General features: G+C 43.1%; 1 protein-coding gene across 1 annotated transcript in view; it reads left to right on the top strand.

Annotated features, from left to right (window-relative positions):
- The first annotated feature begins 239 nt into the window (after window positions 1–239).
- Window positions 240–13,417, top strand: part of LOC124001192 (peroxidasin-like) — a 90,658-nt gene continuing 77,480 nt past the window's right edge. The window contains 1 exon segment of the mRNA XM_046307801.1: window positions 240–514. Within this exon segment, the coding sequence (XP_046163757.1) occupies window positions 330–514 (185 nt within the window). The 5' untranslated portion in view covers window positions 240–329.

Here is a 13,417-nt window from a genome sequence, read left to right as displayed (position 1 = left end):
CCAGAAACGTGAGTTAGTGTGGTATAACTGTACGATGTGTTTTTGAAGAGTACATTGATCAACTTTTAAACAGATGATGTATGAAGTATACTTTTATTAACCATACTTTCCATTAGGCCTAAATCTACTTTGACATGGTTTCTTGATTGGCTTGCTCCCGAATCCAATATAACTTGTAACACTGCCCTACTTCTCTCTCTCTCTGCTTTGAGGGAGGGAGCGGGTCTAAGGCAGCTGAGTTCAGCTTTACAATAACTCTGCAGATGTAGTAGTTAGTCTGCGAGAGGGGTAGCTGGCGGTGTGTTCTCTGCGCTGCTGACTCCCTAGCAATGGCGCTGAGGACAAGCCAACTCTTCTCCCCTTTTCTAATCGCGGTAGGACTGATTTTGGTCGCCGTTGGCCCGCAGCCTGTCATTTCTTGTCCAAGCCGGTGTTTATGTTTTCGTACCACCGTGAGATGTATGCATTTAAATCTGGAAACCGTACCTGCTGTCGCTCCATCGACAACCATCCTGTAAGTAACGTTACATTGTATCTAAAGGGAAAGTTTGTAGGCTATGGAGGGAACGGCATTAACGCACGGATTGCTGGAGGACCATTTGCGATGACCATACGATCGCTTATGTTTGTATTTAAGCCAAATCATTTAAATTGTGTTAATGTATAAATTCTTACCATATTTAAACCACAGTTGAGAATGCAGTATCATAAGAGCTATCCTCTTCTGGAACAGATCGCCATTCTGGTTGCCAATATTCAAAGTTGCAATGATGGATTCTGCTATTTATTTTTCAAGTTTATCTTACATCTTTCATACAGATACCAAAATTCCAATAATATACCATGCCTGATTTTTTAAAATTCAAACTTGTTGGTATATCTGAAAGGGGTAGGAGGTAAAAAAAAAAAAACATGGCAAATTAAAATCCAAAATATATTTTTTTTACAGTTAACTTACCAAATATTCTGTCTGAAATGGGCATTCTACATATGTGCTCGTTCCGGAAACTAGGACAAAGGCTTCAGTCATCAGAGCATAGTTGGAGCCCCCTTTCTTCTTCTTCATCTCCTTCTTCCTTCCTCCATTGGACGCTTCTGAATCTGTCAGTGTTGAGTGTTGTACGGAGGAAGGCTTTGGAGGGGAAAGCATGTGTCAGTTGGCTCGCAGGACTTTGAAGTAAGCAGACACCTGTCTCTTTGCCCTGCTGGCCTGCGCTCAGTCTTGTCAGAACATGAATGCGACTGTCACTGCCTTCCCATTGTTCCACTGTAAATTGTGCACACACTGAACTCAAGCACTCTTTTGAAGGAACACTTGTTTGTGGGGAATATGTATCTCCCTGGATATGAAGTCTTTCTGCATAGCAGATCACAGTAAGCATTATTAAACTGACGTCCGGCTGGATTAACAGCTCCCTTGATGAAGAAAAGTGAGTGTGTATGTTTGTGTCTGGGGGTAGAACCATGGTATGACACCAGTCCTGTGTCATACTTTCTGGTGTCTTTATGGACCCTTATGGAGGCTAGAAATACAACATTTTGTATTTCTCGCTATGAACTAATTTCAGCCACAGTCCCAGGACCAAAACACTGGCCCTTCCGACCTGGGTCAGCTGATGGCTGACTGTGAGGGCTGGGGGCAGAGGTGACTGGCTGGGCATGTTGGAGACAGGAGGTATTGTATGTAGAGGTTCATTTGGAGAGATGCTGGCTGGCCAAGCCCTGACGGTCTGGGCGTTGCATTCCTTGTCCTGATCTGGCAGTGTGCCCGTCTCTGATGTGAAAATTCCTCCTCATCAGCATTCCACAACCAGGTTCCTCAAAGCTGTGGGAATGTATTTTGTTATTGTTTGAAATCTCAATCTCTGTTTCCCCTTTCTCTGTCTCTCAATCTATCCATCTCTCTTTCTCTATATGTCTTCCCTTTTTTCTCTCTCCATCTCTAAGTTTCTCTCTTCTTCCACAGTATCCCCTTCTCTTTCTCTTACATTCTCTCTCTCTTTCACTCTCCCCCTCTTTCTCTTTCCCATTATTTCTCTCTCCCTCTCTAAACGTATAAACCCTCCCCAGTTCTTTCCTGTGATGGATTTGATTAGGGGAACATTTTGGTTGGTTGGTGCAGGGCAGGCAGCTTTGTGCCAGATGCCTGTGTCTCTCCTGAGAGGCCCAGCTGGAGCTCAGACTGACCCCAGTTCTAATGTGGTGTGTGTGTCTAAACGCTCTGAGCCTAGTCATTCTACCCAGTGTGTGTAATGCATGCTTCTCTACTGATGTCAACCCCTGAAAGAACTCATTGGACCCTGGCCCAACCAATCCGGCTAAAAAACATACACACATATTTGTACCTGAAATAAGAGAATCTCCTAAAGTAAGTGGCTGGTGTGAGATAAGTATCGTTGCACTCTAAACATCTCTCTTCCCTTTACTTCCTGAAGGGAACAGGGGGATATGGTACACCCAGGACCTGTGCTCGGTGCTCCCGTTGTTTTAACTTTCAGGGTTTTTCTTTTTTTCCTCCCACCATCGATGTTCCACATGTATTTTTCAGCTGTTGTCTCTGAGGACTCTGTTTGAGGCATAATAGTAAACGACGCTTCCTCTCTGTAACGACGTTGCTGCACTCCTGCTCTGGGATTTCCTAAGATGGAGGAATGATTACTTTCACATTGTCAGCTCTATTTTGCCATCAGCGCTCATGAATCCTCTCAGCCTGTACCGGCACACAGGCCCACAGCTGTTGATGCTTATAGTTCCGCTTGCTAATGCTCTGTAAAGGCACATTTTAAGTAATAAAAGACACAAGTAGGGATGGGTGTCGTTAAGATTTGAATGGTATTACTACTCTTACCGATACTGCTTATCGATCCAGCACTTTAACGGTATTCTTATCGGTTCTTTTTGTTATTTTTTATGAAAACCCCCCCGAAACAAATGAAGAACAGAATTAACATCGCTTTATTTTCTGAAATGTAAAGTAAATCAAATAAACAATTATTTACAGCAAAAGAAACAGCATTGTTTTGAACAAATCACTGTTAAAGACTCTAATGTTGTGATTATGTAAATGTAAACAAATGTAATAAACAATATTTTCCTGCAAAAGAAAAGTGCAACACGGGTGGGGCCAGCAGGTAGGCTGCAGAAGAAAAGACAGTGCAACACGGGTGGGGCAAGCAGGTAGGCTGCAGAAGAAAAGACAGTGCAACATGGGTGGGGCCAGCAGGTAGGCTGCAGAAGAAAAGACAGTGCAACACGGGTGGGGCCAGCAGGTAGGCTGCAGAAGAAAAGACAGTGCAACACGGGTGGGGCCAGCAGGTAGGCTGCAGAAGAAAAGACAGTGCAACACGGGTGGGGCAAGCAGGTAGGCTGCAGAAGAAAAGACAGTGCAACATGGGTGGGGCCAGCAGGTAGGCTGCAGAAGAAAAGACAGTGCAACACGGGTGGGGCCAGCAGGTAGGCTGCAGAAGAAAAGACAGTGCAACACGGGTGGGGCCAGCAGGTAGGCTGCAGAAGAAAAGACAGTGCAACACTCACCTGCCTCCCTTTAAATCTGGGGTCCATTGCTGTGGCCTGATGCAGGAAGGCTTGAATGTCCTCATCCTGATAGCGCTCGGAGAGGTTCTCCCACACCTTCTCTTTGATGGTTGCCACAAACATATGCTTCACAGTGAAATGCTCTTCAGTTTGTGGAGGATGGGTATGATCTGTCCACAGGTGGCATTCTTTTCACATGACACACACACTGGATGTATGAGGATTCTCATGTGCTGGACAAACTCCTCAGCTTTATGGAAGTCCTCGTCCTTCAGATGTTTCGGGTTGTCCTTGGTCATTGCTTTTCATAGTCGTGGTTCCAAGGCTGCCGCTTGGATCTCTGGATACTGCTCCATGAATCTCTCTATCATTAGATAGAGTTCCATCATACTATATCCTAAAAATTAATACAATTCAATATATATGTATTTATTTCACCTTTATTTAACCAGGTAGGCCAGGTGAGAACACATTCTCACTTACAACTGCGACCTGGCCAAGATAAAGCAAAGCAGTGTGACACAAACAACAACACAGAGTTACACATGGAATAACCAAGCGTACAGTCAATAACACAATAGAAAAAAATAAAGTCTATATACAGTGTGTGCAAATGGCGTGAGGAGGTAAGGCAATAAATAGGCCATAGTAGCAAAGTAATTACAATTTAGCAGATTAACACTGGAGTCATAAATGAGCAAATGATGATGTGTAAGTAGTGATACTGGTGTGCAAAAGAGCAGAAAAGTAAATAAAAACAATATGGGGATGAGGTAGGTAAATTGGATGGGCTATTTACAGATGGACTATGTACAGCTGCAGCGATCTGTTAGCTGCTCAGATAGCTGATGTTTAAAGTTGGTGAGGGAAATACAAGTCTCCAGCTTCAGCGATTTTTACAATTCGTTCCAGTCACTGGCAGCAGAGAATTGGAAGGAAAGGAGGCCAAAGGAGCTGTTGGCTTTGGGGATGACCAGTGAAATATACCTGCTGGAGCGCGTGTTACAGGTGGGTGTTATTATCACGACCAGTGAGCTGATCACTGACAGACTGTTACCTAAAGCCCTTGGACTCCACTGTTGCAAAGGGGTGTAGGCCTTTCACTGTGAACTTGGTCACGGCTATGTAGCACCCATTCACCCTCCTCAGTCATCCTCCCACTAGCTGCCAGCGTGAAAGGGCTTTGGCTTGGACCAGCGATATTAGAGGGAGGAGTGGGTTGGTTCATTGTAGCTGCAACTTTAACAAAAATGTGCAACATCTTTAAATGAGTGATTAAATTTATGAACGCACCCATAGCTATACAATCAGCTGGCTAATGGTTACTTTTGATCATGACCCCATGTTTCTCATAATTGAGTTAACTCCGTGTGTGGGCTCTAGGCTGCTAGCATACATAGCTAACATAGACCAGGCACCGAGAAATGAACTACGAGCTCGGCAGTCAAACTGTTTCTATGCCTGTACATGATGCGCTTTCCATAGATGTTTGGACAGATTGCTCGTGATTCCGCCATTACAAGCAAAAGTCTTGTTGCACTTGTGGCAATGAGCATTGTCAGCATTGACTCTGGTGAAGTGGAACCACACTGTTGAACATTTAGTTCGCTCCGCCATCGTCACTAGTTAAGAGCATGGTCTTTCGCGTGTGTGTGTGTGTGTGTGTGTGTGTGTGTGTGTGTGTGTGTGTGTGTGTGTGTGTGTGTGTGTGTGTGTGTGTGTGTGTGTGTGTGTGTGTGTGTGTGCGTGCGTGCGTGCGTGCGTGCGTGCGTGCGTGCGCGTGCGTGCGTGTGTGTGTTTGTGTGCTGTAGCGTGAGAGAGACACAGGCTCCGCGCCAGAGAGATCTCTCTTCTGAATTGGGAATAGCGAAAATGCATCATAGACGACTGTCTTCATCTTATTGCAAATTAGAAATGGTTGGTGAGATAAAATGTGCAAGATAACATTTATGTAGCAATAGTAAATAGGACATTTATTTTCTTAATTTCTCCCATACCAATAGCAGAACCGATAACGTCGGAGCTTGTCGATACTACGGCCTTTCATAATTTAGCCCCGGGGCCCGTTTAATACCGTCTGCTTGTCTTGTAATTGTGAGGTTTGGGTGGGGAATGTTTCTGTGACATTTCAGTGCATACCGGATTGTTACGGACTGATTCCTTTTTGGTTCTCTCAAATTTACATGTCTTGTCTGAAGCCTTACAAATAGTCTCTTGTTATTTATTTACGTATATTAATTTATCTGTGGTGCCCTGCATGTGTTGTCACATGGTCTGGCACCCACTGCAGAAATGTGTTAAACATTGTGAAAGTGAACCCTTGAGTGGTGCAGCGGTCTAAGGCACTGATCAGTACTAGAGGCGTCACTACAGATCCGGGTTCGATTCCAGGCTGTCTCGCAGATGGCCATGACCGGGAGAACCGGTCACAATTGGCCGGCACACAATTGGCCCCAGCATTTTGGGTTATGAGAGGGTTTGGGCGGTTGGGATGTCCTTAAGCGAGCAGTGTGTCAAGAAGCAGTGCGGCTTGGCGGGGTCGTGTTTCGGAGGACGCATGGCTCTCGACCTCCGCCTCTCCCGAGTCCATATGGGAGGGATGGGACTAAACTGTAACTATCAGTTGGATATCAGAAAATTGGAGAGAAAAGGAATAAAAAGTACAACGACTAAAAATACTAAAACTAAAGGTGGTATTGATATGCGACTCAACTTTTACAAGACTCCCAAGTGAAGTCCTTAGAGCCCTACTGGGTAGATTTGGTCAGGCAGGCGACAGGGGGTTACCGTTTGTCTTTCAATCCCTACTTAGAATAGAATATGAATGACTATGTATATATGAATAGTGTGTAAATAGTATTTGTGTTGTCTCTTGGTGTCTTTCCAATATATGGCTCTTATTTTATTTATTTTATTATAATAAATGTTTAACATAAATATAAATACCTGTACTTTGTCATGTATTTGTACGTAAAGTTTGTATATGAAAACATTTTCAAAGATGCATACATTCAGTTTTTTGGACAAAAGAGAGAAGCTCTCGCTGCTGTTGCTAGCACACACACAGATCAAATACACAGCTGGATCTCAGATTAAGGTGATGACGTCATAATAATTCAAAAGATTGTTAAAAAGAACAGGTGCTTTAATTGACATATGCTTACTTCGATTATGACCTTACGCTGATTAAGATAAGCAGAGTAAGGTGTTTACATGTCTAATGTCCTACTCCGCCTACTGCCATAATCAGTTTCACGTTGAATTATTAGAGTGCATGAAACGTACTGATGGCCTACAGCAGGGGCCTGAATGAGTGAGTTAGAGAGCGGGACAGACAGTCAGGGACAGAGAGAAAAGAGGAGCTCCATTGTGTGGAATTTGCTGCAGTCAGGCTTTGTGAGGCGTTTAGTCTCTGCAGCATTATGGAATGCAAAGCCAGAAATCCGCAACGCTTTGCTCATTTGCACAGGGAGATTGTGCCGAAGATAGTTGTTGAAAGGAACCCTACTGGCCTCTCTCTTCCTGTGGCTGTCCTATAGGGGGTGGAGAGGGGGGGGGCAGCGTGACTGCTGAATTCTAATGTTGTTCAAGTATTTTTGCAGCATTTCCCTAAAAAGAACATTGTCATAGCGTTATTAGTTACAGCATTGTTCCACCAAGGATGTCTCCTAAAAGTTAGATTCTCCCTGTGACCCTCATTGGAGGGAAATCTGGTGCTGAAGTGGATTGCTTTTTTATGCCCTCATCATGAACCTTTATATTGCTTGATAAGAACTTTGTGACTGTTGGTAAAATAGATTCCTGGATGAAGACATTAAAGGATGTCAGAGAAGAAGACACAATACCCTATACAGAAAAGTGAATGGGGAATCCCTTTATTTCAAATGTCATCCCTGATTATGATCGCAGTCACGTCTCCTGTATCCTTCTGTGCTGCTACACTGCCTGTGAAAGCTTTCTCTATTGAATGTCTGAGAAGCAGTCCAGACTGTTGCATTGGCAATGGCCCTCAGGTCCTGTCGGTGCTCTGTCCAACTCCTTCAGGCTCTGTGGGATTCTACACTGCAGGATACAGACAGAGACGTATTGAAGAAAAGCTCCAACCATGTTTGGAGATTGAGATGGCCTTGTTCTTCGAGGTGGGGAGACTGCCATGTTCTTGTTTAACAATGTATGAGTCATGCACGCCCAGAGAGAGTCCTTGGCTGTCCAAGTTGGGCATGTGTCAGAAAGCTAAACAATCCCCTGACTGAGAGAGTGAGAGAGAGAGAGAGAGAGAGAGAGAGAGAGAGAGAGAGAGAGAGAGAGAGAGAGAGAGAGAGAGAGAGAGAGAGAGAGAGAGAGAAAGAGAGAGAGAGAGAGAGAGAGAGAGAGAGAGAGAGAGAGAGAGAGAGAGAGAGAGAGAGAGAGAGAGAGAGAGAGAGAGAGAGAGAGAGAGAGAGAGAGAAAGAGAGAGAGAGAGAGAGGTGTATGTGAGAGGTCTTTGGAGGTGGGGCAGAGAGAGAGACTTGGATTTTCTGCAAGGACATACAGTACCAGTCAAACGTTTGGACACACCTACTCATTCAAGAGTTTTTCTTTATTTGGACTATTTTCTACATTGTAGAATAATAGTGAATTAATCTAAACTATGAAATCACATGGAATAATGTAGAAACCAAAAAAGTGTTAAACACATCAAAATATATATTTACAATATAAATATTTTAGATTCTTCAAAGTAGCCACCCTTCGCCTTGATGACAGCTTTGCACACTCTTGGCATTCTCTCAACCAGCTTCACCTGGAATGTGTTTCCATCAGTCTTGAAGGAGTTCCCACATATGCTGAGCACTTGTTGGCTGCTTTTCCTTCACTCTGCGGTCCAACTCATCTCAAAACATCTCAATTGGGTTGAGGTCGGTGATTGTGGAGGCCAGGTCATTTGATGCAGCACTCCATCACTTACCTTCTTGGTCAAATAGCCCTTACACAGCCTGTTGAAAAACAAATGATAGTCCCACTAAGCACAAACCAGATGGGATTGCGTATCGCTGCATTATGCTGGGGTAGCCAGGCTGGTTAAGTGTGCCTTGAATTCTAAATAAATCACATACAGTGTCACCAGAAAAGCACCCCCACACCATCACACCTCCTCCATGCTTCACGGTGGGAACTACACATGCGGAGATCATCCGTTCACCTACTCTGCGTCTCACAAAGACATGGCGGTTGGAACCAAAAATCTCACATTTGGACTCATCAGACCAAATGACAGATTTCCACTCGTCAAATGACCATTGCTTGTGTTTCTTGGCCCAAGCAATTATCTTCTTCCTATTGGTGTCCTTTAGTATTGGTTTCTTTGCAGAAATTCAACTTTGAAGGCCTTATTCCCGCAGTCTCCTCTGAAAAGATGATGTTGAGATTAGAGGTCGACCGATTATGATTTTTCAACGCCGATACGATACCTATTATTGGAGGACCAAAAAAAGCTGATACCGATTAATCGGACAATTTAAAAATATATATATATTTGTGATAATGACAATTACAACAATACTGAATGAACACTTATTTTAACTTAATATAATACATCAATAAAATCAATTTAGTCTCAAATAAAATGAAACATGTTCAATTTGGTTTAAATAATGCAAAAACAAAGTGTTGGAGAAGAGAGTAAAACACATCGACAACAGCCTCCCTCGATGCAGCATTACCCATGCAGAGCAAGGGGAACAACCACTCCAAGTCTCAGAGCGAGTGACTATTGAAACGCTATTCACGCGCACCCCGCTAACTAGCTAGCCATTTCAAATCGGTTACACCAGCCTAATCTAGGGAGTTGATAGGCTTGAAGTCATAAACAGCTGCTGGAAAACGCACAAAAGTGCTGTTTGAATGAATGCTCACGAGCCTGCTGGTGCCTACCATCGCTCAGTCAGACTGCTCTATCAAATCATAGACTTAGTTATAACATGATAACACACAGAAATACAAGCCTTAGGTCATTAATATGATCGAATCTGGAGACTATCATCTCGAAAACAAAACGTTTATTCTTTCAGTGGAACCGTTCCGTATTTTATCTAACGGGTGGCATCCATAAGTCTAAATATTCCTGTTACATTGCACAACCTTCAATGTTGTCATAAGTATGTAAAATTCAGGCAAATTAGGCGGCCCAAACTGTTGCATATACACTGACTCTGCGTGCAATGAATGCAAGAGAAGTGACACAATTTCACCTGGTTAATATTGCCTGCTAACTTGGATTTAACAATATATACTAAATACTATATACTGTGTGTTGATTTTAAGAAAGGCATTGATGTTTATGGTTAGGTACAGTCGTGCAATGATTGTGCTTTTTTCGCAAATGCGCTTTGGTTAAATCATCCCCCGTCTGGCAAAGTTGGCTGTCTTTGTTAGGAAGAAATAGTCTTCACAGAGTTCCCAACGAGCCAGGTTAGCAGGCAATATTTACTAAATATGCAGGTTTAAAAAGATATACTTGTGTAATGATTTTAAGAAAGGCATTGATGTTTATGGTTGGGTACACTTTGGAGCAAGACAGTCCTTTTTCGCGAATACGCACCGCATCGATTATATGCAATGCAGGACACGCTAGATAAACTAGTAATATCATCAAACATGTGTAGTTAACTAGTGATTATGATTGATTGATTGTTTTTTATAAGATAAGTTTAATGCTAGCTAGCAACTTACCTTGGCTTCTTACTGCATTCGCGTAACAGGCAGTCTCCTTGTGGAGTGCAATGTAATCAGGTGGTTAGAGTGTTGGACTAGTTAACTGTAAGTTTGCAAGATTGAATCCCCGAGCTGACAAGGTAAAAATCTGTCATTCTGCCCATGAACAAGGCAGTTAACCCACCGTTCCTATGCCGTCATTGAAAATAAGAATGTGTTCTTAACTGACTTGCCTAGTTATATCAAGGATAAATAAAAGTGTAAAAAATTATTTTTTTTTAAATCACCCAAATCGGTGTCCAAAAATACTGATTTCCAATTGTTATGAAACCTTGAAATCGGTCCTAATTAATCAGCCATTCCGATTGATCGGTCGACCTCTAGTTGAGATGTGTCTGTTACATAAACTCTGTGATGCATTTATTTGGGCTGCAATTTCTGAGGCTGGTAACTCTAATGAACTTATCATTCAGCAGTCTTCCTTTCCTGTGATGGTCCTAATGAGAGCCAGTTTTATCATAGCACTTTTTGTGACTGCACTTGAAGAAACGTTGAAAGTTCTTGACATTTTCAGGATTGACTGACTTTCATGTCTTAAAGTAATGATTGACAGTCATTTCTCTTTGCTTATTTGAGCTGTTCTTGCCATAATATGGTCTATTGTCTATACCACCCGTACCTTGTCACAACACAACTGATTGGCTCAAACTCATAAATAGGAAATAAATTCCACAAATTAACTTTAAACAAGGCACACCTTAATTTAAATGCATTCCAGGTGACTACCTCATGAAGCTGGTTGAGAGAATGCCAAGATTGTGCAAAGCTGTCATCAAGGCAAAGGGTGGCTACTTTAAAACATATTTTTGGTTACTACATGATTCCATGTGTCACGCCCTGGCCTTAGTTATCTTTGTTTTCTTTATTATTTTGGTTAGGCCAGGGTGTGACATGGGTGATTTATTGTGTTTTGTTGTGTCTAGGGGTTTATTAGATTAATGGGGGTGTGTTCAGTTTAGTTGTCTAGGTACGTCTATGGTTGCCTTGAGTGGTTCTCAATCAGAGGCAAGGGTTTATCTTTGTCTCTGATTGGGAACCATATTTAGGTGGTCATATTCTTTGGGTATTTTGTGGGTGATTGTTTCCTGTCTTTGTGTTTTCTGCACCAGTTAGGACTGTTTCGGTTTTCACGTTTTCTTGTTTTGTAGTTGTGTTCATGTTTGAGTTTTCCTATTAAAACCATGGACACATACCACGCCGCATATTGGTCCTCCGATCCTTCTCGCCTCTCTTCTTCAGACGAAGAGGAGGAAAACCGTGACAATGTGTTATTTCATAGTTGTGATGTCTTCACTATTATTCTACAATGAAAAAAATAGGAAAAATAAGGAAAAACCCTGTAACGGCTGTCTTCCTCCTCCTCAGACGAGGAGGAGTAGTAAGGATTGGAGCAATGTGCAGCGTGGTACGTGTTCATGCTCTTTATTAAAACAGAGCAAACACTGAAACAAAACAATAAACGACACGTGAAACAACCAACCGACGCAGTTCCGTGCGGAACACACAGACACAGAAAATAAACACCCACCAAACACAAGTGAGAAAAGGCTACCTAAGTATGATTCTCAATCAGAGACAACTAACGACACCTGCCTCTGATTGAGAACCATACCAGGCCAAACACAACATAGAAAACAGAACATAGACAACCCACCCAACTCACGCCCTGACCATACTAAAACAAAGACAATTCAAAGGAACTAAGGTCAGAACGTGACAAACCCTTGAATGACTAGGTGTCTCCAAACTTTACACTGGTTCTGTATACAGGATACAACCCTCCACAACATAACCTTCACTCCAAATCAAATCTCCAAACCTACAACCTGATTTTCAAAGGATTTTTACTACCAAAGATTCTTATTTCCAAGCTAACAAACAGAAACCTGAAAACACCATCCAACCTGGAACTGAGTGAGTAATGTTTAGTCTGAAGCTACTTTTAAAGCCATGAAGAAAAGTACATTACAATGATACATTTTACTTTATAAGGACGGAATGCTAAGTTGAGCCTTCCAAGCTTGCAAGGAAAGAACATATCTGACTGCAACTTCAATTAGCACTGAGGTGTGAGGTGAGAGGTATTAAAGCCCTTGAGCCCATCAATGGCAGGAGCATTTCACAGCCTACCCCACCAAATGCAGAGGCCTTGGAAGCCCTCTCCCGCTGTTCAGGGGTCATTACAATACAGTACCCTCTGCATGTAAAACATGATATGGCACAAAATGAATACAACAAGAAGCTCCTTATGAAATATCAAAAGACACATTTTGCTGACTATTATAGAAATTGGAACATAACTTAATCTTCCACACAGACCATCCCCTGGCATGGCGCAGTGCTTTACTAACACACTACCCCTCTGTTAAGGGGGGGGGGGGGGTGTTAGCAATGGGTGGAAACTCAGGATATTAGACAATGAGGACTGAGTCAGCCAATGTCAACCTGTACAAGTCTGGAACATTAATGGTGCTGGGCAACCCCAAACAGTTTCAGCTGGACTTTAGCATAATCAAAGAGATATCTTAGCTGGATAAGCTCTCTTGAGAAAGATACCCTCCCCCTGAGCTTGTCAGACCAGACCTCTTCATTATACAACCTCACAAGCGGAAAGTCAACCTCCCAGCACAGAGTACTCATTGAAATGAAGGATAAATTCACCCAGCTGGAGGTACGGCAGGTGGAGCTGGAACAGCAGGTGAACACACTCCAGTCAGCACAAAAAAATAGTCCAGCTCAACAACACTCCCTCAACCAGACCTGGAGAGATGGAGGTGGAGAGACATATCTGCACTATGGACTGTGGTGAGACAACATCAACAGGAGAAGAGCAGGAGCAGGAGCAGAACAGAGAACTAGAGGAGAGGATCAGAGTGCTGGAGGAGAGCGTGAGAACGATGACGTGTGACAGAGAACAACCCATTAGAGAGCTAGCCACCCCCGCAGAGTAGCCACCAGAACAGCCCACTCCAGACCCTGACCAAAGTCTTGAACACCACAGCAGAACAGTCCACCCCAGACCCTGACCATAGCCTCGACATCACAGCAGGACAGGCAAATGAAGAACCCCGAGCCCAGGGGATCCCACCCCTTTCAGGTGGGATCCAGTTGCCAGGACCACGAATATAAA

Source organism: Oncorhynchus gorbuscha, linkage group LG17, assembly GCF_021184085.1.
Source record: "Oncorhynchus gorbuscha isolate QuinsamMale2020 ecotype Even-year linkage group LG17, OgorEven_v1.0, whole genome shotgun sequence".
NCBI lineage: Eukaryota > Metazoa > Chordata > Actinopteri > Salmoniformes > Salmonidae > Oncorhynchus > Oncorhynchus gorbuscha.
Note: the sequence above shows the minus strand (reverse complement) of the source record. Positions and strands in the feature narration are given on the sequence as shown.